This window comes from Hyperoodon ampullatus (genome assembly GCF_949752795.1).
Source record: "Hyperoodon ampullatus genome assembly, chromosome: 10".
In the NCBI taxonomy this organism is placed as follows: Eukaryota; Metazoa; Chordata; class Mammalia; order Artiodactyla; family Ziphiidae; genus Hyperoodon; species Hyperoodon ampullatus.
This window is the reverse complement of record NC_136923.1, coordinates 5,866,136-5,889,287: the sequence shown is the minus strand read 5'-3', so window position 1 is coordinate 5,889,287 and position 23,152 is coordinate 5,866,136. Positions and strand designations below refer to the sequence as shown.

The 23,152-nt window shown below is 49.7% G+C and overlaps 1 protein-coding gene across 1 annotated transcript in view; it reads left to right on the top strand.

Moving 5' to 3' along the window:
• SYN2 (synapsin II) overlaps window positions 1-21,997 on the top strand; it is a gene marked incomplete at both ends in the record, with an annotated part of 163,144 nt that extends 141,147 nt beyond the window's left edge. Inside the window, 6 exons of the mRNA XM_079712054.1 lie at window positions 293-367; window positions 797-899; window positions 2,061-2,210; window positions 15,135-15,195; window positions 19,068-19,317; window positions 21,862-21,997. Of these exons, the coding sequence (XP_079568180.1) occupies window positions 293-367; window positions 797-899; window positions 2,061-2,210; window positions 15,135-15,195; window positions 19,068-19,317; window positions 21,862-21,997 (775 nt within the window). The remainder of the gene's footprint in view (window positions 1-292; window positions 368-796; window positions 900-2,060; window positions 2,211-15,134; window positions 15,196-19,067; window positions 19,318-21,861) is intronic.
• Window positions 21,998-23,152: the final 1,155 nt, after the last annotated feature.

Sequence of the window (23,152 nt, the reverse complement as noted above, 5' to 3'; positions counted from 1 at the left end):
AGGATTTTAAGTGAGGTGCAGGCAAAGTCCTCTAGGTGTTCTAAAGAGAGCAAGTGCTCATCTGGTTGAAAGGATCAGGGAAGGCTCCGTGGAGCCAGAGCAGTCTGGGTGGGGCTCTTGTAGAAAGGAGGAGGGCATTGCAGGCCCGGGTTGGTGGAGGCAGCCTGGCTCTAGGCTCAGCAGACAGGCCCCCGGCTCTCTGCGGGAGAAGCAGGTGGGAAAAGTGGTGGTGAGCCCTCCTCTTGCTGGCCCGGCTCACTGTCTGTCCTGTCCTGGCGGGACCTTGTTGTAGGAGGACGTCGATCTCAGGGAACTGGAAGACAAACACTGGCTCTGCAATGCTGGAGCAGATCGCCATGTCAGACAGGTAAGTAAGGGGAGGCGGCCCTAGATGAGGAGGTGTAAGAAATGAGCCCTGCCCAAAGGGAGCCTCTGATCAGGCCAGACAGATGGAACACAAAGGCCCAAGCACCCAGTTAACAAGATCAGGCAGGAATGGGTTATGTGCTGAATTGTGGAGATAAAGACCGGACATGCCATAGAAGGTCCAGGAAAGGAGGAGTTACTGTGGGCTGGCATGACCAAGCAAGGCCACCTGGAGTAGGTGAGACCTGTCCTGAGCTTGGGAAGGCAGGTAGGATCTGGAAAGCAAAGCAGGAGGGCCCTGTAGACAAGGCAGTGTATTTGATGGGGGTGGAGGGCGGGAGGGATGGGGTGGGGGCTGGGAGAGGTAGAGACAGCAAGGAGAGCATGGGACTAATGCCCCAGCCTCGGGACAACTTCCCCTCCCCTCCAGGTACAAGCTGTGGGTGGACACCTGCTCTGAGATGTTTGGTGGCCTGGACATCTGTGCTGTCAAAGCTGTACATGGCAAAGATGGGAAAGACTACATTTTTGAGGTGAGTCTGGCCCACACAGTATCTCAGTAAGAGACAATCCCCCAGGCTGGAGGCCAGGCTTTTAGCTTGAGACTTACATGGGCAGCACAGACTGCATTTATGTTAGAGTCTTCTGAGCCCTGGGAAGGTTTCCAGATGACAGGGGGTATGCATAGCAAAAACACACCTGCCAGTGGGAGATATTATTTCTAACCAGCTAGGCTGACCCACACCATTGGTAAGAGATGCCAGACTTGGGTTCCTGGGTCCTAGCCTGCCACTCCTCTGGGAAGACTTTAGTGGTTTTGCCATTCTTGGTCTCAGGAAGCTGGTCTTGGGAATCATTTGGTCCAGTCTGCTCATTTTGCCAGTGAGACATCTGAGGCCTAATGCCATGAACATGTGCCTAAGGCTACATAGTGAATTGGTGTCTCAGCCTGGACTAGAACTCAGGTCTCCTGGGTGCAGGAGATTCTTCTTAGCCCTTCTCTGAGCCTTGAGACACTTGACTCAGCCTGAGCCTCTGGCACAATTTTGCTGACTCTTTTCGTGTATTAAAGGGAGAGTCAGTGGCCATATGGTCTTTCACACACATTCCCGTCCAGTCTTCCCAGGAGCAGGAGAGGCTCCTTGCCAAGAATTGGTGGTATTTGCAGAGGATTCATTTCAGGAGCCCAAAGTGGGCTTCGTCATCTACTCCATGGTCTGCTAGGCATGTAACTTCTGGATGGTCATACCTTCCACCTCTCGGTGGGTCTCAGTTTTCTTATCCGTGAATGAGAGAGTTGGACTACAGAGTCTATGATCCTGGGCAAGCAGACACTCCCTAAAGGAGCAACATTGATCTGGACCTTGAGGTACAGGAAAAATTGGATTGGTGGTGAAAAGAGAAGGCATCCTCTCTCCTTGCTCTCTCTTTCTCCCCACTACCTTCAGCCACCAGACTGAAGTCTCACTGAGCCTTGGCATGGGTGAAGTCTGGGGGAGGCCCAAGGCAAAGGCTTGCAGGAGAAGGGGATAAAGGCCAATATATGCAAAGGAACATGCTTCCAGCCGAAGAAAAAAGCACCAACTTCACCCCAACCTCTCTCTGCTGGCTTAAGTCCTGCTCATTCTGAACGACTGTACCAGGCCTTGGATGTTTCCAGGCCCTTTCCTAATCTGGGCCACTTCCTCCACCAGGTCATGGACTGTAGTATGCCGCTGATTGGGGAACACCAAGTGGAGGACAGACAGCTCATCACCGAACTGGTCATCAGCAAGATGAACCAGCTGCTGTCCAGGACCCCTATCCTGTCTCCTCAGAGACCCTTAACCACTCAGCAGCCACAGGTAAGCAGGGAAGAGACAGAGGAGAGCCAAGAACCATTGCCAAGCCCACTGCTCTGGACTGGTGGTTCTAGGATGGAGCAGAGGTCACACACCTATAGGCCTGCATGGGCTCTGTGTAGTCTTTTCCTTCTCCCTCTCTTTCCCTTCCCTCCCCTTTGGACACCTGATTATCTTCTGCCACCCCTTATAGAAACCTTCTCATTAGCAAGCTGCAGGATCAGCTATAGAACCGTCCAGAGATGGAGTACTGGCTCCCTTCCCTCTGAACTTGAAGACTCCAGGGAACTAGAACCTGTTTCCCCTGGGACTTTTAAACTGGGAGGTATCTGAGGAAGGACTGGATCAGATCTCTCATTACTTGTTCACTGCCTGAGAGGTCTGCCGCATTTGTAGAGAAAGAAGGGTGATTCTGACAAATCTCTTGGTCTGGAGAGAGGGGAGAGTCAGGTCCCTCCTTCTGAGCGAGAGTGACAAGGTAAAACTCATATTCGAGTTCTGCTTTCCTTCCTGAGGGAGACGAGGCCGCTTTCTCCAGTTGACTGTGGTGTGTGACTCCGGGCAGTCTAGCTGCAGGTCTAGTGGGAAATCCACACTGAGGTGTTTGTGAAACCTCAGGCCCTGTGGCACTAGAGTGGGCTAAAGACAGTCATCTAGGAGGTAGCTCATTTTTAAAAAATATCGCCAAACTCTTCTCTCCACCGTATAATAGAGTAGTAAGAACTTGGGACAATGAATCCAAGAACTGAGTCCTAGACTAGCTCTTCCCCTAAACAGCTGTGTGACTCGGGGGGGAAGTTACTACCCTTTCCAGGGCTCAGGTTTTATCCCTTATAATGAAAATCTCTCGGCAATCTTGCTTTCGAGATCCTACTTCAGTTAGGGAGGTGGAATAGAATAGTGATTCAGAATGTGGGTTTTGAAGCAGGAACTGTCCAAATTTGAATCCTGGACCCTCCATTTACTAGCTTTGTGACCTTGAACGAGGACCGTATCTGTGGCTCAGGAGAGATCTAAAAACAGCCCTTATTTTCTAGGGCTGTTACAAGGATCAGATGAAGTGAAGAACCTAACACATGGCATAGCACATGGTAAATGCTCAGGAAAGGCTACCTGTGTTGTTACGTAAGCAGCCTCTGGGTGTGGGTTCCCTACAGCCTTAGGCTTTGAGATCATCGCTCCCTTTTCTAAAGATCAGTGCTGGGATTATAGTGCCATCAGGAGCCAAGTAATTGGATTCTTGAAATCTTTCAGTAAGAAAGAAGAAAAGGAGGGGGAGAGGGCAAAAAAAAAAAAACACAAGATAAAATAGTCTGGATTATTTAGTATAGAAGCAAATTAGCCCACATTTATCTTCTCATCATTTGAACATCACAGAATCATAGCATAGAAACATAGAAACATCTGTGCTGTCTTTGGGTATCCAAGTTGAGAGTGGCCCTATGTGGCGGGATGTTACCATAGATTAGCTCTTGTGTTTGTTTCACACCTTCTATAGGTGGCTCACACTCTGGGGGCCTCTGACCAAGTGCAAGAATCTGTTCCTGTGCTTCAGGAATGTAGTCACTAGATAATTAGGTAGGGTAATTAGGAGAACACACCTTAGTTGCTTGTTAGAGAAACAAGGCCATTATTTGAATATTGTACTTAACTAGAGGTGATAAAAAGATTTTCCCGGTTAAAATAATATGAGGCCCGCAGTAGATTTTATGATTTTGTAAATCTGATGGAATCAAGGTGTTTGAGTCCTAGTCTTGCCTTTTAGTCCACACTGTCTCAGTGATGGGATTGGCAGATTGATGTTCATTCCTGCTCTAGAGGAAGAGTGACAAGAGCCCCCTTCCCCCATTACCCACTGAGAAATACAGAGACTATCTGGTAGCTGCTTAAAGAATTTATGACAGAGTAAGAGAGCCTGATGCTGCCCAGGCAAGATAAGCAAAAATAAGCTGCTTTGGGATTCTGTGAGGGTTGCTTAAGTACTTTTATAAATGTGTGCAACACTGTCTTGGCCTGCTAAAGGGAAATCATCCTGACTTGAATGAAGGCTACGCTGAGAGTCAGGAGACCTGATTTCAGCCTGTCCTTGCCACTGACTCACCAGGTCAGCTTGGTAGATTTCTTTCTATTTCTCTGCCCCAGCATCTTTGCGTGTATAATGAAGGGTTGAACCAAAAAAAATCGCTAAGATCTCTTCTAACTATAAAATTTAGATTATATGAAAATGATAGAAGTTCAATAAAAAAGAAAGAATTTACCAAAAAATGTGTTTTCACCCAATGAAAGCATTGATTCTTCTTTCATATAAGTCCCTTACTTTGTAAACATTACATATTTCAGCTTAAATATTTTAAAGAGAAATATGTCAGAGTCAAGGCAGGAAACCTGGTAGGGAATGAGCTTCCCTAAATATAGGCACACCTGCAAAACTTCCTTGTAGCAAAGCCAGTCTGGCTTCAGGGTAAGTTTTTCTCTGCTGAGCCTCACATTTGAAGTTACAACAGAAACTGTAAAACTGTGGAAAGCACACCACGCTGGGAATCAAGACACTCAGGGGCTAGTCCCACTCTGCCGTGACGTTACGTGACTGTGGGTAAGTCCGTTCCCATCTCTAGACCTGTTTCCTCACCTATAAAATGGAATTGGATTAGATGATCTTCAGATCCCTTTCAATTCTAAGGTCACATGAAACCTGGAGTCAGCCCAGCTGCAAAGTCTAAAGGCCCTTAAGTCCTCCACAAGACTACCCTCACTCCTCACAGCAGCAGGAAGTTCAGATAGTTCCCCAAACCACCCTCGGGTTCAGTAATTCTCTGGAAGGACTCACAGAACTTCCTGACAGCTATTATACTCACAGGTGTATTACGGGAAAGGATACAGGTCAAAAATAAGTGAAAGAAGGATGCATAAGGCAGAGTCTGGGAGGGTTCCAAACACAAAACTGCTTTTGTCCTTAGGATGCATTATCCTCTGGCATCCGTATGTGATAAGGCACATGGAGTGTTGCCAACCAGGGAAGCTCACCTGAATTTCAGTGTTCAGAGTTTTTGTTGGGGTTTCATTTTGTAGGCTTCCTTGATTGATCACCTCCTTGAACTCAGTCTCCAACTTTCCCCTCCCTGGAGGTCAGTCTAATACCAAGGGGCCTGAGGGGCCCACCATGAGTCACCTCATTATCATGCACCATCAGGTGGGCTGAGGGGCCCCCACCTTGAATAACAGAGACACTCCTGTCACTCAGGAAATTCCAAGAGTTTAGAGGCTACTTTCCAAGGGGGGAGGGGGGTGTGAGTAAAGGCCAGATCTGTCTTTGGGCAAGACCAAATTCTTTACTACATACATAATTAAATTAATTTAGCAAATGTCTCTCAAATACTTTCAAGCCTTATTTGTCTGTGTTTTCACTGACTAGCACAGGCCTACCCCAAAGTATGTGCTTAAAATTAGTTAATAGACTTAGGGCCACAGTGATAAATGCAGTGCCCTCATACCATCCTAGCTCACTGTGCCCTCGCCATGCTGGTAAGGGCCTTTGCATTAGCTGTGTCTTCTCTCTGAGGTGGTCTTCCTGTATTTTTGCATGGCTGCCTCTTTCATGGTTGTATAACATATTTCCTAAACCCTCCAATCCAAAGTTGCCACCTAGTCACTGGCTACCACCCCTCCCTTTTTTAATTTTCTGCACATCACTTGCTATCAGCTACAATCATTCTCATCTGTGTTTCTTTGTCTCTTCCACTAGAATGTCGGTGCCTCAAGAGTAGGGCTTGTTCACTGCTGTGTCCCTCAGGTCTGGCAGAGTAGCCAGCCCCTGGCAGCCACTGGATGTGTACCCTGGGTACACTAAGGAGGGGTGGGGGCATGGTCTGCCCGGGTACAGTCAATCGTGGGTAGGAAAGTTGAACAACAATAACAAAACTAATCTGTCTGCTTTTTATTATCACCACGTGACAGCAATTCTGTATAAACAACAGTGATAAACCACTCCCACCTACCCCTCCCTTGATCTGCCATTGCAATACATATTTGTTGGACGAGCTCCCGGTTGGAATAAGTGTCTTTAACAGCCCTAGCAGCATATTGGAGTTGGTGTCGGGATTCTATGAACAATTTTAGTAGAGTGCAAATGGAAGAGATGTAAACCAGAGCCTGCCACCTAGGTCCCCACCAGGACTTTGAATGGCGAGCTGAGCCCTCAGTGCTGCCACTAACTCACGTTCCACACCTCACGGTCAGGCCCCTCTTGCTGGCCTTTTTCTTCTGTGGCTCTGGCAGCTCAGGCTGCGAGAGCTTCTGGCCTGAGTCACAAGCCCTAGATGCTGCTTCTTGCCCAGTATTCTAGGTCAAGACCAGGACAGACTTACGACTAGCCATTTGTCTACCTTTCTCTCTTTCTCCCTCTCTATCCTTGCCTACAGCTCCCCCATTAAAGCTTTCATTTCTTTGACTCTAAAAGAGAGCCTAAAGGAGGTTAGGGACAGGGGAGGTGAGCAGAGGGCCTCCCTTCTCTTGTTGTCAGCCAACCGCCTAGACCAAAGTGGCTTAATTATAGAAAACAGAGAGCAAAGTCATGGGGCTGGGCCCAGGCCACCTGCTATGCCCAGTTCTGAGGGTGTAAGAGGCGCTAAGTCTCTACGAGCAGGGAGGGGGTGAGTGGCAAAGCCTTCTCTGGCTGATGACTGCTTGGCCTCAGCCTGGCTGGCCTGCCGGCTTTAGGGCTGCCCTGAGAGTTGGCCACGGCAAAGGACCCTCTACTCTGGAGTGCCTTAGGGATACTGTTCTCAAGGTGGCAGTGACACCTGGTGGCCAGTGGTGGCCAAAGCCTCTAGGCTATTTACCTACAGAACCTCCTCCCTGTAGGCCTGCTCTCCCGTCTCCGTCACACTCACTGATCCTGGGGTCTGTCATCTGGAATCTGAGCTGGGCCTTACATCCTGGGGCTCTGGAGAGGTGCTACTTCTGAGACTCGGGGGAACCAGGGAGAGAACTGCAGGTGGACAGAGCTTTCAGGTCATGCCGGCAGAGGTGGTGTCCTAGGGCTCTTCATGCGGCTAGTCTGTTTTCATTTCCCATTACATGGCTCCCTTTTTATTTTCCTGTAAAATCTTCCAGAGCCAAAGGGCTGAATTGCTAATGAAGGGATTTCAGACACCATTGGCTTTCTATTTGGCTATGGGTTAGACCCATGAGGAGTGATTCTAAGATTCAGCCTTTGGAAACATTAATACACATAATGTGTCCAGGAGGAAGATGAGACTCCTCCCCGATCCTGAGCTGATCAGAGCACACCTCCAATGTTGCTTCCAGTCTGAGGGTCACAGCATAACAAGGACGAACTCTAACTGGACAGTGCTCAGAGGAGAGAGACCTAGAGGTTGAGGCATTTGGCAGATCTGTTCTATGAGTAAAAGTTAAAGGGGCTGTCGTGAAGCAGCAGTAGTCTCAAGGAGCCCATGACTCAGTATCTTCAGCTCTCCAGCAGCTGTCATGGGGCAGAACTGGTGCCAAAGGCAAACCTACTGGAAGACGTGAGTAAAGTCTCTGATGCTAAGAGAGGAAATGGCTGCTCGGGAAAGCGGTATGTGGCTGCCGCGTCACTGCTGATGTCCAAGCCACTTGTCAGCACATTGTGAAATGCTGGGCTGGGGGCTAGGGCTGTTGGAACAGGCAGCTTTTAAAAATCTCCTTCCAGATCTAAGATGCTGTGATCCAGGCCGTGTGCTAGCCACAGACCTGGGAAAGGCAGTGATGAGTGTTCCGAATTGAAGGACTGAGGCCTGATAACCTCTGGCCTCTGCCGGGGCATTATGCAAGTCCTTTTTCACTGGCTCTCTGGTCTAAAGACATACTCAAAAACCTTTCCAGCCAGGTCTTTCAAGCTACAAAGAGCTCATAAAGATGAAGTCTCTTGAGTACCAGGAGACCAAGATTGAGAAGGGGTTTCATTGGAGTCTAAAGGGCCATGCAGTTAAGGAGGAAACACAACTCAGATCCCAAACACGGGACTAAGAGGGCTTCATTCAGTTTAGAAGAAGTAAATTTCAAAGAAAGGCCTTCCTGCTTCCCACAGCTGGACTGCTTTAGGGAATTTGTTCCCCTGTGAGTATAAGCTGAAAATGTGAGATTTGAGGCAGGTTCAGATAAAGTCACTAGTGACCAGGTCCCTTAACAGACTATTCAGGGAAACTGACTATTTTGGGGCTGTCTTAACTTTTAAGGGACATCTTTAATCACTTGTAGCTGACATTCTGACCTCGGGTGACCTGGCCCTCTGGGTCCCCATAGGTCTCTTGGACCGCCCCACAGGACATTTCTTGTGTCGTTAGGAAATCACTGATTATGGGAGGGCTCCAATCCGATGAGTGCTGCCCTTGGAGCAGCAATTCCCCTCACAAAAGGAGGAGGAGCTCATTCTTGGGTGCCTTTTATACCCTTTCAGAAGAAGGCAGCTGGGCACTGGGGACTGCAGGAGTGATCCCAGAAAGGTCCCAAGGTGCCTGAAAACACGCTGTCCCCTTTGCTCTGGCTGAACCTACAGCCTCCCGACCACATTCCTTCCCGCTGCCTCATTCCCCCTGGGGTCCTGGACCGGGGGAGTGGGGCCTGGGGAGCTGATCAGAATAGCCCTGTGGCGTGTCCGGCGAGGCGCTTGGCCTGGCCTCTTTCCTGGGGCCAGACCCTGAGACCCTTTCTCAATTTCCTGTCTCAGATATGCTGAGCAAGCACAGGCTTTCCTCCATGGTGGGGCAGCTGGACTCAGGCCAGCAGCTCTCAAGAGTTGAGTCAATGTCTTTCCTTCCTCAGCTTTCCAGCCTGCTGGGACCTTAGATAGGAGCTCCTCTCTCCCACCTTGTCTGCTGAAAGCCACAGGATGGCAAATTAAAGGTGCCTTTGGCAAAACCCCACAAACCCTCAACCGTGGACTTGGTTTCTCGCCCAGACCCGTGCTTTCCTTTCCAGTCAGCTCAAGAGCTGACATTTACTGCTTTTGAAGTGACTTTCCTGCATCTTCAGGGACCTCGCTGGGACAAGTCAGTGATACACAGAGGGCACGGCACAGCTTAGCCCAGAGTCCACACCCTACCCCGCCCACCCTAAACTACTGTGCACCAGGTGACAGGAAACCACCCAACAATATCTTCTCCACTGATGCATGAAATCCTACCATTAAAGCGTCATTCCTTTGGATTGATAACTATTATTCAAATAATAGTAATGATGCTCATATCATTACTTTACCTGGCACTTTATGACTTACAAAGCACAGCCATTATTTTAAGCCTCACAACCTTTACATGAGACGGTTTGAGCTGGTATTTCTGACTCTGTTTTACATATCAGCAAAGAGAATGCCAATGATTTGTCCAAGGTCACACAGCTCATAAGCAGGAGAGCTGGATCTTCTGGTCCCCAGTTCCAAGGACGCTCTGCAGTAACCTGCCCTGTGCCCTTTTGATGCTCCACCAGAGCATACAGATGGTAAGAATGGAGAGAGCTGGCCCTTGTGCTGTGTGGGGGGAACCCTCGCCCTCCTCCTCATACAGCCCCGTGCTGGACCTCCCAACCTGGAGGCACCCGTGCTTCACCAGCTCTCTCCTGCTCTCCTCTCCCTGGCTTCCCTGGTCACTAAGGCCAGTGGCCTCAGCATAGCGGGACCCGAGCCCAGTCGGCTTGGGTGGGGAGCAGCAGCACACTCCCCTCAAAGCCTGTGCCTGCAGGACACCTCCCTGCGTTCTCGCTGGGCTCAGGACTCCACAGCTAAGGAGGCCTTGTCTCATACCGCAGACACCTAAAGAACCGAAAAGTGTATGAAGGGCTTCATGGAAGCCCAGAGCCAGAAGAGCCTGCAGAAGTTGCCTGCCTGCGACTGCAAGAGCCCATCCACAGCATCTCTGACAGTTTGTCCAGGCTCTGCTTAAACACTAATGCCAGGAGGCTCACTACTATCCACACCAGCCCTTGACCTTGATCAGATTTACATTTGACTAACCTTGATCTTCTATTCAGTCCTGGAGGCTTCCCCAGTTATGGCATTTAATCCTTAGACTTGGCTCATTTGGGAAACTGAGACTCAGAGATTGAGTAACTTGCCCAAAGTCCCATGAGGAAAGATGTCATTTCACACTTCTCACCATCCTGTCTGCTCCATGTACCCATTTTATTCCACTGGTGTCCACTTTAAAAAAGGTACCCAGAACTGATGATTACAGTGCTCTCTTGTGAGGCTTATCAGCCAAAAGAGCAGTGGACCTGTGACCTCCCCTCGCTGGGACACTGATGCACCTCCAGCTGCATCACATTTTTGGCAGCAGCATTACAAGCTGACACCCTCTGAGCCTGTTGTCTTTCTCTAAGCCCAGGGTTGTTTGGGGGTTTTCCTTATGCAGCTCTAAAGCCATTTGTTCTCCTTTTTTGTGTGCAGCTGGGCACAAGCATCGGATCTCACATTCTTACCTGTTTGAGTCAACTCAGCTTCCTGAGGGAAATGCTGCAGCTCAATCTGGCCCTGAGTTCCTGCTGTGGGCTGGCTACAGGCCAGACTTTGGCAGTGACGCCAGAGTGGCCAGACTTCTGTGGAATGTGGCATCCCAGGCGGCTCTTGGTGACTGGAGACAGATTCCATGGTAGCCAAACCCCATAGGGAATAGGCCCCCAGCCCCAGCAGACAGAAGGCTTGTAGGCAGGGCCAGAGAGTCTCAGCCTGGCAAGGGACAGTCCTGGGGGACTCTCCTGGCTCCCATAACCCCTGGGAAGTCTTCAGTCCACAGGCTCCAGGGGGCGGGGGCAGGAGAAGCTCCCTAGGCGCCAGACAGGGGTGGCCAAGGCACATTCCCAGGCTCCAGTGCAAAGGAAGTTTCTGGGAGCTCTTCCCCTGAAGCTTTTGGAAGGGAACTTTTGGGCTCAGTTCATCCTTGGGTGTCTCGTTTGTATATTTCTGAGGCTGAGGAGAGCCAGGACCAGGCTTCATGGTATGACTACCCCTATCAGCTCATGCTGTGAGTTTCCCCATCAGAGCTTAATCTGTGGGATTTTTAAAGTTTTTCCTGGACTCATAGGTTTTCAGAGTTGGAAGATAAACTGTAGTGTTCATCTAATCTATTTCATATTCAATAAAGGAATATTCCCTACTGTATCTTTGTCAGGTAATTCTCTAGCCTCTGCAGGAACATACCCATCTCCCAAGACAGCCTCTTCCACTGTTTTTACTATAGGAAGTTCTTCCTGTAAGTGAAAGTCTACCTTTTGGAGCTTTTGCCCACTGGCCCTTCTTCTGCCCTTGTGCCCTATGGTCTTCCATAACCATCTCTGAAAATAACAATTCTCTGGGAGGAGAGCATCTTAAGCTACTCTTGATCAGTGTCTGAGGTGAATCATTGGCAGCTGTCAGTGGTACAAAGTGAGGCCCTGGGGGAGGGGGCTGGCAAATGCCCCTAGTGGCTGCACAAACTGTATGAGGGGGTATTCCATTATGAGAGTGAGACCTAAGAAGCAACAAAGCTTCAGAGGAAAAGGCCCCATCAGCATCACCATTACCATCATTTGTCATATCTTTTGTAGCACCTGCCAGGAACAGGTACTTATAGATATCTCGATAGATGTCTCAATAGATAGATAGGTAGGTAGGTAAGTAGGTAGATAAATAGGTAACCTCACTTTATATCATAGAAACCATTTGAAGAAAGGCAGGTGCAGGGGGGAAAATGACTTGCCCGATGTCACAAAGCTAGTAAGTGGGAGATTTAGATTTAACCCACCGTCTTCCTAACCCCAAAGCCCAAATTCCTCAGTCACTCTGCTGCCCAATCTTAAAGACTTACTATTGGAGACCCAACAGCAGTGTGTGTGTGTGTGTGTGTGTGTGTGTGTGTGTGTGTGTTGGGTGGGGTTGGCACCCAGCTTGGGTAAAAAGGCAGCCCTGGTATCCTGTGCGCCCATTAATTACCAAACACCATCCTGCAGACTTCTCTTCCAATTGGCAGCCAGGCCAAAAGAAAGAAGAGCTCACAATGGGAAAGAAGTCTTGGGACTGAAGTATCCCTACCATGACTGGATTACTCAGGCTTGATGTAAGAAAAGGAAACAATTTCTGCTGCTTTGAGACTTGTTTTGACTTTCCCTTCTGCACCTAATATGCAGGCACATGTAGCAGGCCTCATGTTCAATTCACTAACCTGAGCATTTTCAGAGCTGCTAATCAGAGTTGATATCTAATACGGTGTGGTTTAACATCTATGGTTTAACACCGTTTTTCTCAGAAAAGACTTCCGCTCTACTCCGTTTTGGACTTCACTGCTGTTGCATATGGTCATTTAGCTAATGAGCATTTATCAAGGACCTCTTATGTGCTCAGTCCTGTGCTCAATGACATTGGTAAAATGGCGATAGTCTTAAATTTTCCGAAATACTCCCAATTTTAAGTATTTTTACCTTTTCATTAAATAGTTACCATATCAGACCATATATCCCAATTTTTCTTTGGAAAAAAATGGGCACTGTCATCGTTAGGAATTCATGAGAAGATGAAGACTCATAGCCCACGCCCTCAAGGATCTGGCAGCCTCCCTAGAAGCATCATCCCAGTCTTCAGGATAATAAGACAGTCTATTAAGGGCTATTATAGGACTTCAGAGAGGAGATCAGAATTGAAAGGGACAATCAGAGGAGAGAGTTCATGGATGAGGTAGAATTTGACTTAGACCTCCAGGATGTGTTGGGCTGGATTGGTAGAAAAGGAGAAAAGGTATTTCTGGAGGGTACTTAGCATAAACACTGGAGTGGCCTAGACTAGAGAATAAACAGTAAAGGGTCAGGTAGGCATAGCACATGAGGGAGAGAGGCTAGAAGGGCCAGTCCACCCGTGCTGAAGCAGGTTTCTGGTGTCAGCCTGAAGACTGTGGACGTCGTCCTGTGGGCAATGGGAAGAGAAGGTCAGACTGCCTGGGCTCACATGCCAGTTGCCTCTGTATGACCCTGGGCAAATTACCTGCCTTAGTTGGCCCTCAGTTTCCTTATCTAAAAATTAGGGATGTTGATACCTCGTAGAGCTGTTGTGAGGTTTAAGGGAAATACTGCATAAAATTGTCCATCATGTTACCCAGCACTATATAGTGTTAGCTATAAATTATTTAGAGCAGTAAACTGATACAACTAGAGAAGGGGTTTAAGAGGATAATAGGTATCCAGAACATCGATTGGAGAAGAGACTAAAGATTTGAGAGACTATTCTAGTAGTCTAAACAGGAAATGATACAGGCCTGACCAGAGTTGGTCAAGAGGAGATGGTGAATCTTAGATGCCAAGAAGGAAAAACTGATGGGTCTTGATTGCTGACTGGATGGTGTGGGCTCTAGCTGCCTTATTGGGTGTGGGTGTTTCATTGCCGGGGTTCAGACCCACCTCGTGGATCCCATGAAAGTCCTTGGAAGAAAGGAAAGGAAGTGTGGGTGTTCTTGCTGTGATCTGTGAGAGGTCGGGGTCGTAGATAGAATGGGCACCCTCTGATGCAGTGGCACCAAGGACATTTCAAAGGCCCCCTGCCTCCTCCTATCTGAAATCCTCTTGGTAGAACAATTTTAGGCAGTGCCGTCATTAACAGACCATAATACTGGAGAGGGTAGCGCTTCTGCTCTCCCAGTAGTGGAGCTGAAAACGGGCCTGTAGGCCAGATCGGAGGCCCATGGGAATGGGGAACAGTTTTAATGTGGGAGTAGGGCTGGGGGGGGCCTGTCACAAGGGAGAGGAGCAGTGAAAGAGGAAGTGGGGTGTGTTGAAGACACGCTGAGCCTCTCACAGCCTTGCCTCCGAATCTCCCTCTTTTTTTTTTTTTTTTTTTTTTGCGGTACACGGGCCTCTCACTGTTGTGGCCTCTCCCGTTGCGGAGCACAGGCTCCGGACGCGCAGGCTCAGCGGCCATGGCTCACGGGCCCAGCCGCTCCGCGGCATGTGGGATCCTCCCAGACCGGGACATGAACCCGTGTCCCCTGCATCGGCAGGCGGACTCTCAACCACTGCGCCACCAGGGAAGCCCCCAAATCTCCCTCTTTGACATCACCATGTGCACACTCGGCAGCCCCCAGGCTTCATAGAGCGTTTCCCCCTTGCCAAATTCAAGCTCCAAATGCTCACTGCCTTCGGTACAAATGTTAGACAAACTGAAGTCACGTGCATCTTTGATCCCCTTGGGGCATAATCAGAATCACAGCTGGGAGGAGAGGAAGCCTGGGAGGAGAGCCACGTTGTTGGGTAAAATGCAATTATGCTGTTTGAGAGGGAAAAACAGCTTGGCCTTGAGCACTTTTACAAACATTAACATCTTACTCCTTCCCTCTGGTTAAGGAGGGTCCTGGGACACAAAAGACTGCCCCCTCCTTCAAGTCCCTCCCTGTGGGAGTTCCAGCCCAGCCCAAAGAGTGGCTCTGACCCCAGAGTCAGCCTCAGAGCTGATCCCACCCCAGAGTTAACTCCACAGAAGTGAGCCAAGTCTAGGCTAGCCACCTGGTGCAGCCCCCACTGGCACTCCAGCCACTCTCGGGAGTTTGGTGTTGATCCTTCCTCAGGAAGCTGGGCCTGTGAGTGCCAGGGGAGCTGGGCCTTGGGTAGCCCCCAGAGAAGAAACCAGATGCTGTTGGAAGTCTCAGAGCTTCTAGAAAGAGTGTCTACAAGGGAGTGAAATGAAAAGAGGGTAAGGAGGTGTCAGACACCCCTGTCAGAGTGGTTCTAAGCCCCAGACTGCGTACACTTGGGCCCCGGCAATAACCCAGAGGCTGAGAGTCCCTTTGAGGCGTTTCCGGAACAGCAGAAGCCCCTGGGCCAGATCCCGCTGGATCCCACCAGATCCCTCTGCAGCCTTGCCACAGAGCCACAGGGTTTCTCTTTGGAATCTGCTTGGAGTTTTGTTTGTATCTCTTTTGCATTTTTGTCTTCCAGAGTGGAACACTTAAGGATCCGGACTCGAGCAAGACCCCACCTCAGCGGCCAGCCCCCCAAGGTTGTTTACAGTATATTCTCGACTGTAATGGCATTGCAGTAGGGCCAAAACAAGTCCAAGCTTCTTAAAGTGATTGGTAGTTAAGTTTTCAAAGCAGAAGTTTTAAGCCAAAAACAAACAAGGGAAGAAAGGAAAGCGGGGAGGGGAGCAACAGACCCTCCCACTGGTGCCATTTCTGCGTTTTTTCAAGGCTGACTGGACTGTGTTTTTCCTATGCAGTGTCAGCGCCTCTGTCTGGTTGTTTACCTGTTCCTGTTCGTGCTTGTAATGCTCACTTATGTTTCTCTGTATACCTTGTGATTCCAGGGCTGTTTGTCAACAGTGTACAAAAGAATTGTGCCTCTCCCAAGTTCAGTGTGACTAGCTTCTGGGCGGTTTGATCGTAGATTTTAATTACATAATGTGGGGTGAAATAGGACTGGGGGGGTGGACAGGGGAGCAACGAAGACCACCAAACTAAAACCCCGCTCCCCTCCTTCTCCCCCCAGACTCAGACAAACTGCCCCCCACCCCCTGCTTACCTCCATGAGTGTGCTTGGGATCTTCAGTGAACTGTGCGTTTTGCTTCCTTTCTGCATGACTAGGGTAAATAGATAGAAGTTTAAGAGATTTTCGAGGTCTAATTTTCGTAGCTTCATCCGTTGAATCTGAAGGCATCCATCTTTTTCGCCATTTGCTAAAATTTGGTGCATTTGAGTTTATGTGAATAAGCTGGCCGTGCCTGTAGAGCTCTTGTGTTTTTAGTGATGACATGAAATATAAAGAATAAGCTATTTCCAGGAATGTGTCCTGTATTTGACATCCCAGTGTACCCTTCGTTTTATTATTAACTGATTAGCTATGAGATTAGACAAAAAAAAAAAAAAAATGGGGCCGCTGATGTGCAATATCAAAGTGAACTTGTGAGTATTTTCCCTGTGTTCATCTTAGTCCCTCTAAGTTGTTTCTACTTTGCCGTTTCTGAATTGGCCGTCTGTGCGCTTCTGTGGAACTGAGGCTGCTTCGTTTTCCCCAAAGCTTACTGTGTACAGAGATGATTCTTTAGCAATTTGGGACATAGAAGGCAGGGAGCTACTGAAAGTCTGGGAAGGATTCAACCATTCTTCTCTTGGCCTCTCCTGAGGCATCACGACATGGGAGCGAATCGAAACTGTCCCGTTTCCCTCGAGTGGGTACACTGCCTCCAGAACTCTGAGATGGGCACCTGCTTTAGTTGTCATCTGTTCCAAAAGCCCTCCGGAGTCCAGAGAATGAAGAGCTTTATCTTTCCTGAGAGGGACTGTCTCAGATTTTAGCTTGTGTGTTTGGGGCCGTGGTTCCACAGCGGTGGCTCTTAGAGAGCCCTCACCCGTTTGTCCTCTTTCCTCCGACATGCAGCTCCTGGGAAGGGATGAGGAGGCAGTTACTAGACCAGGCCTCGGGTCAGTGCCTCATCTTGCCATGTCCTGGCCAGACCAGGATTGGGCACCAAGTGGCCTCCTCTAGCACCGTGGGCTGTGGGAGTTCACGCCAGCAGTTTGCCTTTTAGAAGAAGTGCTTCTAGCTCTACTTTTGCATTCCCTCTCACTTCTGTACTGACATGTCACCTTTCTGGATTGCCAAGTTTGAGGAATAACTGGTGTTGGTGGTGTGTAACATGATTTCTGTGTCAAGGGGCACGTGCCCTGGTTTCTGTCTTGATTGCTGGCAAATTCTGAGCTACAGGGAAATGCACTGAGTGTGAATGTTCTTGTCCGCGATTCCTCCCTTAGACGGTGTAGATGCTGATGGTAGTCGATCTGTTGTAAATATATACATATATATGCAGTTAAGCACTTCCAGGTGGGTTACATAAGAATCAGGTCCTTAAATACCTCCCAATCTGATGAAATGATAGAAAGGAATAAAGAAACATTTCCCAGAATGGAGGAATACATTTTATTTTTTATATTTATTTTTGTCCAAGCGGTGAGCTGACAGTGGTGTTGCTTCTTTGCATGTGATCGGTGTGAACATTCAGGTGCTTTTCATGTGACATTTGTGAGCCACAAATACGAAGCTGCCGTGTGAATTTAGTCAGGCTCCAGGGTGGTGTCAGCCACGGTCTGTCAGGTGAGGGAGAAAGGGACTAGGGCTCCCTCCCAGGGCCAAACACAAGCAGACAGCACACCCTGACTGTCCTGTGCCCTCGGGCAGCATGCTAAGGACAACTCTGTGGCCTGGGGCATCCGTGTCACAGTATAGGATTGCCGTTCAGGTGTTTTGTACCCATTTCTTTTCTGATGTTGTCGCCTTTTTTTGTACCATCCAGCTGGGAGAACCTCAGCCAATGCTGGAAGTGTGATTGAAGTACCTCTCTTTTGTGACTCTTGTACAGCTTAATGTGCAATAAAGGAAAAGTTATATCTGTCTTCAGTGTTAAGTTGTAAAGTTTCTGGCTATTCAAGCATCTCTGTACAGTTGGGAAAGCACTCAGGTTTCTGGTACAAGAGGCTGAGCTATCAACCTGCAGTACTTTACAAGAAAATGCTGATACAAATGATGTCAAACTTTGGAAAAGGCAAAAACTGGTTAATATGAAATGCTCTGCTAATCTGTCATCTTCACTAGTTTTCTGATTTGAACTTAGAACTTCTTCAACATGCAAAATTTCATTAATATACTTATTTACTTATTTATGTGTAACTCACCCTGGTATTAATTGGTCATTGATCATAAAGTGGAGTCCATGCCGTGTAGCGGGGAAACTGGCTTACACTCATGGATGTACTGTGGTGTAGACATACAGTTCTGCCTCTCCAGAGGGTACAGGTGTCCTGGTGTTTCTAGAAAACTAAGTTACAGTACAACTCTTAGCTGTCGTTGAGTTTCTGTAAGCCACCTCCTTCCAGTGGGCATGTGAACGTGGACTCTGGGACTGAGACTGAGAAATGAGATCTCCAGGTCACCAGAAGGTTTTCTGTCTCATGCTGGGAGAAGGGGATCCTGGTCCTTTTGGGGGGGGGGCTCTTCTTTGCCAAGTGGTACTCACAGCATCTCCAGGGAGAGAATGGGACTTGGATTTCTGGAGAATTTCACCACATACACCTGGGAGGGACTGGAGCCCCTGAGGATGGTACTAAGAGGCAACTGGACATGAAAGGTCCTAGTCATGGGCATGAGTTAATGCTGAAAGGAAGCCCTGCTGGGGGTATGGCAATCAGACCTGCAGGCATGGAGCAGGACAGACTAAGGCCAACTCCAAAAACACAATGTAAGTCAGTGATCATCGATGATCATAAGGCACAGAATACTTTTTGAAGAACTTTCTTGTCCATTGTCATCTTTGAAACACTACTCTCTTGAAAGGTAACTAAGACTAGGTCTTAATTTTTAACAGTTTGATGGTTGTAAACACCGAGGTCCAGAGAAGTCTGCTGACTTGCTCAGGGAGCTGCTGATAGACTATGTCTTGGGTTTTCTGACCCCCAGACCAGGGCTCTTTCCACTGCCCTGCACGGTGTGTGCCGTGTGGAACTTGAGACCTCCTAGTACACCGTGGGCCAGGTTGGTCTGTACCTGAGGAACCTCTGGGGGAGAAGGGTGGTCCCTGTGGTCTGGGGCCCTTCCGTAAGAGAGCTCACCTCTGATGGGGGCCGCTCATCCCATGGCTTCTTCCCAGTACTCCGACTTCTGTTGTGACTGAGTCGCTGTGAGTCTGAGGAGGAGCATGTAGCGGCGACGTCTGAGGGTAACCAGGGGCCCGCTCTGGAGCCCTTCAGAGCCTCGGGTGGCTTCTTGTCATAGAGCTTATCCTTTGGTGATTAAATAGCCACACCCTTTGGGACATAGATTCTAATAAGGAAACCCTCTGATATGGTTAAATTATGAAGTTTTTCTTGTACTGAACCTAGGGGGCCCTGGGCAACCCCAAGGAATGCCACCCCCAGGCAAGGTGCTGCGTCCACGCCGGCTCCCCCCTGGACCGTCACTGCCACCTTCCTCTTCTTCCTCCTCCTCCTCTTCTTCCTCCTCCTCGGCTCTTCAGCGGCCGGGCGGCCCCACCACCCACGGAGATGCACCCTCCAGCGGCAGCTCCCTGGCAGAGGTCCAGCCACCCCCGGCTGCTCCACCACAGAAGCCCCAGCCTCACCCACAGCTCAAGTAAGAGACGACTCAGCAGCTCCTCCCCCCACCTCTTCCTCCCCCTCCTCTCAGGCCTTGGGCTCCAGAGCTGCTAGCAAGCACCTTCAGTCAGACCTCCTCCTAGAGATCTTTTTGTGGGGTTTTTTTGGGGTTTGGGTTTTGGTGGGTTTTTTTGTGGGGGGCATGGTTGGGTTGATTGGGGAGGGCAAGAAAGAGGGAAGTGAAAGTCTTCCGGTTTAGCTGGAAGCGCAAACCCCCCCCTTCTTCCTGGGGAGCGGCAGTAAAGCAGTTAGTACCCCCTCTCCCGTTCTTGTTCGAGCTTAGGGTTTGGGTTGCTTTTTTTTTTTTTTTTTAATCCTCCCTCCCACTCTTTTTTCCATTCCTTTTCTCTGTGTGTATATGTGTCTTTCTCTTTCTAAAAAAAAAAAAAAAAAAAAAAAAAAATTTAATTCTCTTTTCTGCCTCTGACTCACAGTTTAGGGTGTGCCAATCAGCAAGGCTCCCCAGAAGGAAAAGGGGGAAGTAGTTAAATCCATTTCGGCTTTTTACCTTCAGCTTTGTCAGAAGGAGGTTGGTTTCTGGTGTGGTCATCAGAGGAGAGGCCCGTAAAGAGACCCTGAGGAGCTCCATCCTCTTGGGTTCGCTCATTCCCAACAGTAACCCTAGAGACCCCTGTCACACTATCCTGCTTCAGAGGACAGAACTGAGGGCCCCTAGAGAGCAGTAGAGCTGCCCTTGGCAGGGACAGCACCTGGGTGCTCAGCTCCACCCTCCCCCGGAACCAGAGACGGCTCTCTTCAAGGTCCCCAACCACAGGCCTCTGTCACGACTGTCAGCACAGACAGCCGCAGCCTGGGGGATCGGAAGCGTTCCGTGAGTGCATCTCAGTAAAGAGATGAAACTCTCAGGGACGGAGAACAGGGAGCTGTCGAGTTTGGGGCTCAGATGAGCCACTCAGATCATCTCTAGTCACTGAACAGATGAGAAAACACTGCTGAGAGAGATCTGATTTTGTCAAAGCCCTTCTGCTAGTTAGCGGCAGAGCCAGGATGAGGGCTCGGGTGGTCCGGATGACCACTTTCTCTGGATCTTCCAGTCCCGTGTGATGGGAGGGCCGTCCCCTGGCCTTGCTCCGCAGCTCTGGCCGAGGGTACATTTCATGTCTCGCCTGCCTCACACCCTCCCGTCAACCCAGTCGTTTTCTGCAGCTGACTTTTTAATCTCGCCTACCTTCTCTTGAGCCAACTCTGGCCCCAGTCTGAGGGCAGACCTGTGGGCTGTCACTGCCTTTGGGCTGAAGCTGTTGAATCGAGCCAGCCTCTGATGACAAGCGGGAGGCTTGTACCTGTGCCCTCGGCCTGTGCATGCCGAGGAGTCGCCGCTCCCAGAGGCCAGCATGTTGGGGCTCATCCCAGGCCCAGTGAAAGGCAGGGCACCTGTTCAGCCACTGCGGGAGAAGAGACAGGCTCATGCCCCTGCAGAAGGGAGTTTCTGGGGCTGTGTCCGAGTTCAGGGGAGGGCTGGGAGCGCTGAGATACCGGGAGAGGAGTTCTGGAGCCAGGAACCAGCAGGAAGGAGACAAGCAGAAGTCAAGAAGGAGAGAAGACGGCCATGGAGACGCCAGACCACGTGTCCTGTCCTGCAGTGTTGGGCCTGGCCTCCCCTCCACCTTCTTGCCTTCACAGTTTTTCTCTCTGACTCACTAGTGTCTCAAGGGAAAAATTGGTCCCTAAAATATGTGCAGTTTGGGTTTTTTCATTCGAAAAGTACCCAGTAACCTTGCGTAGGCCTGATGTATATCTCTGTTGCCCCTGGACACCCTGAAACTCACAGACCTCATATCAGGCTCCTCTGAGGAAGGCTGCAAGGGCGATTACGCCCAAATAGAGTTGTTAGAGTTCGTGCCAAGTCAAAAGGTTCTTTTGGAATCAGAGAAAAAAGCAAAAGAGAAAGAGCCGAAAAGGCCTAGAGATCATTTTACCAGACATCTACATAACACAATTAAGAAACCAAACAAGAAACCGAGTCTCAGAGGGGCACGTGGCTTCCTAAGGTCAAGAGTGAGTGAGAGGCGGGACCAAGACTTTGACGCAGGGCTTCTGATGCTGGACAGTTGATGAGAAAGAGCACAAGAGTCCACCGGCCCCTGCTTGCTACGTTTCACCCAAGGGGAAGGGTGTGAGATTCCTGGATTAGTTCTTGCCAAGTTGGGGCTCTGAAATTTAGCCTGTGGGCCCTTTAGCATTAAGTGAAAGAAAGAGCCTTGAGCCACCCCTTCTTCTCCTGTTTCCCTTCTCCTTCCTTCTCTTCTCTCTTTCCCCCTTCTCCCTCTCTCCCACGCTGCCTCCATCCTTTCCTGTTTGAGCAGCACTGCAGGTAAAGAAAAGAGCACAGGGACCTCCCAGGGGCCTGCTAGCATGCCCCATGCTGGCTTTCTCCTCTGTCACCCAGTCTCCCTGGGGTGGGAGTGGGCCTTCCGGTCGTGTATCCTCGTGTCACCGTCCTTCCCTGCCTCACTGGGAACACCACCCTCTCACGTTCTCTCTGGTTTTTATCTTCAAGCAAGTCGCAGTCCCTGACAAATGCCTTCAGCTTCTCTGAGTCCTCCTTCTTCCGGTCTTCAGCCAATGAGGATGAAGCCAAGGCAGAGACCATCCGGAGCTTGAGGAAGTCCTTTGCCAGCCTCTTTTCAGATTAGCTCTCCAGACACACAGAGGCACCCAGCCCAACCGCGAAAGGCATCCAAGACATTTGCCAACAACAGTCAGCCACACTTGGTGGTGATGTCCCATGACCTTAACGTGTGTGGCCCCCTCCTCTGCTCTGTTGCACTCAGTGATGTGGTGCAGCTCAGAAAGGACCAGGTGAAGGTCTCAGAGCAGGTGCCTACCCAGCGAGGGGCACCTGACGTCAGAGAGGATAGAGCTGCTTTCCTGTAGTCGTGAGAGCTTCCTTTGAGATCCTCGTTTGCTGTGACTTTAGTGGCCTTATTGTGACAGCACCATCATGTCTTATTCTTTCTTTGAAACCAAGCTTCCCTTCACTGAGGACACCTGGTTGCTTAACCGAGCTCAGATGCAGTGCTAAGCATGCCCCCCTGTAGTCAGTGCTACCTGTTTGGGGAGAATATACTTACCCCAAAATAACTCTCGGCTCTAAGTGTTAGGGACTCACCCACACCTGGATCCCTTGTCACACCTGTTTAGCTGTTGAAAACACACCTGCCCAGCACACAAGATTCCTCGATTGCTGTGGTAGTGAAGCCCCTGTAGTCTGCTGACTGGAGAGATCAAGGACCTACAGTCCCCCTGCCACCTCCGGCGCCGTTCTCCTGTGTGGGGCGCAGTGATCTTGAGCTCCTCCAAAACTGTGCTGTAGAGAATGCATGCCAGTATGCCAAGTTTTGTGTTCCTCTCCAAATAAATGTTAAGACCTTTGGTGTAATAAAAGCAGCAGCATTAACCAGCATTTGATTCAGCCATGAGGTCTCCCCTAGGCCCCCCTTTTGACTGAGAGAGTGTACGTGAGGCACGCGCGTGTGTGCGCGCGGGAGTATAGGGAAGGGAAAAACCCAGGAAGTGAAGCTGTTTGTGTCGGTGTGTGTGTGACTGTCTTGGCAATGGTTGAGAATACGGCTGTCCTTTAGATGCCCCCCAGGCTGCGCTTCCTGACACCTCCCTGGTAACTCAGCGGTTCTACCAGTTGTACTGAATGTGGAGCCTTTCTAATAAGCATAGCATCCTGGCTTCCGTCGTGGCCCAGTTGGAGCTGCTTGTCTGGCCCATCAGTCCCCTCAGCTAAAACCCACACGGAGGTGCCAATGAGGCAGGATGGGCCTGCTCTCATGAATGAG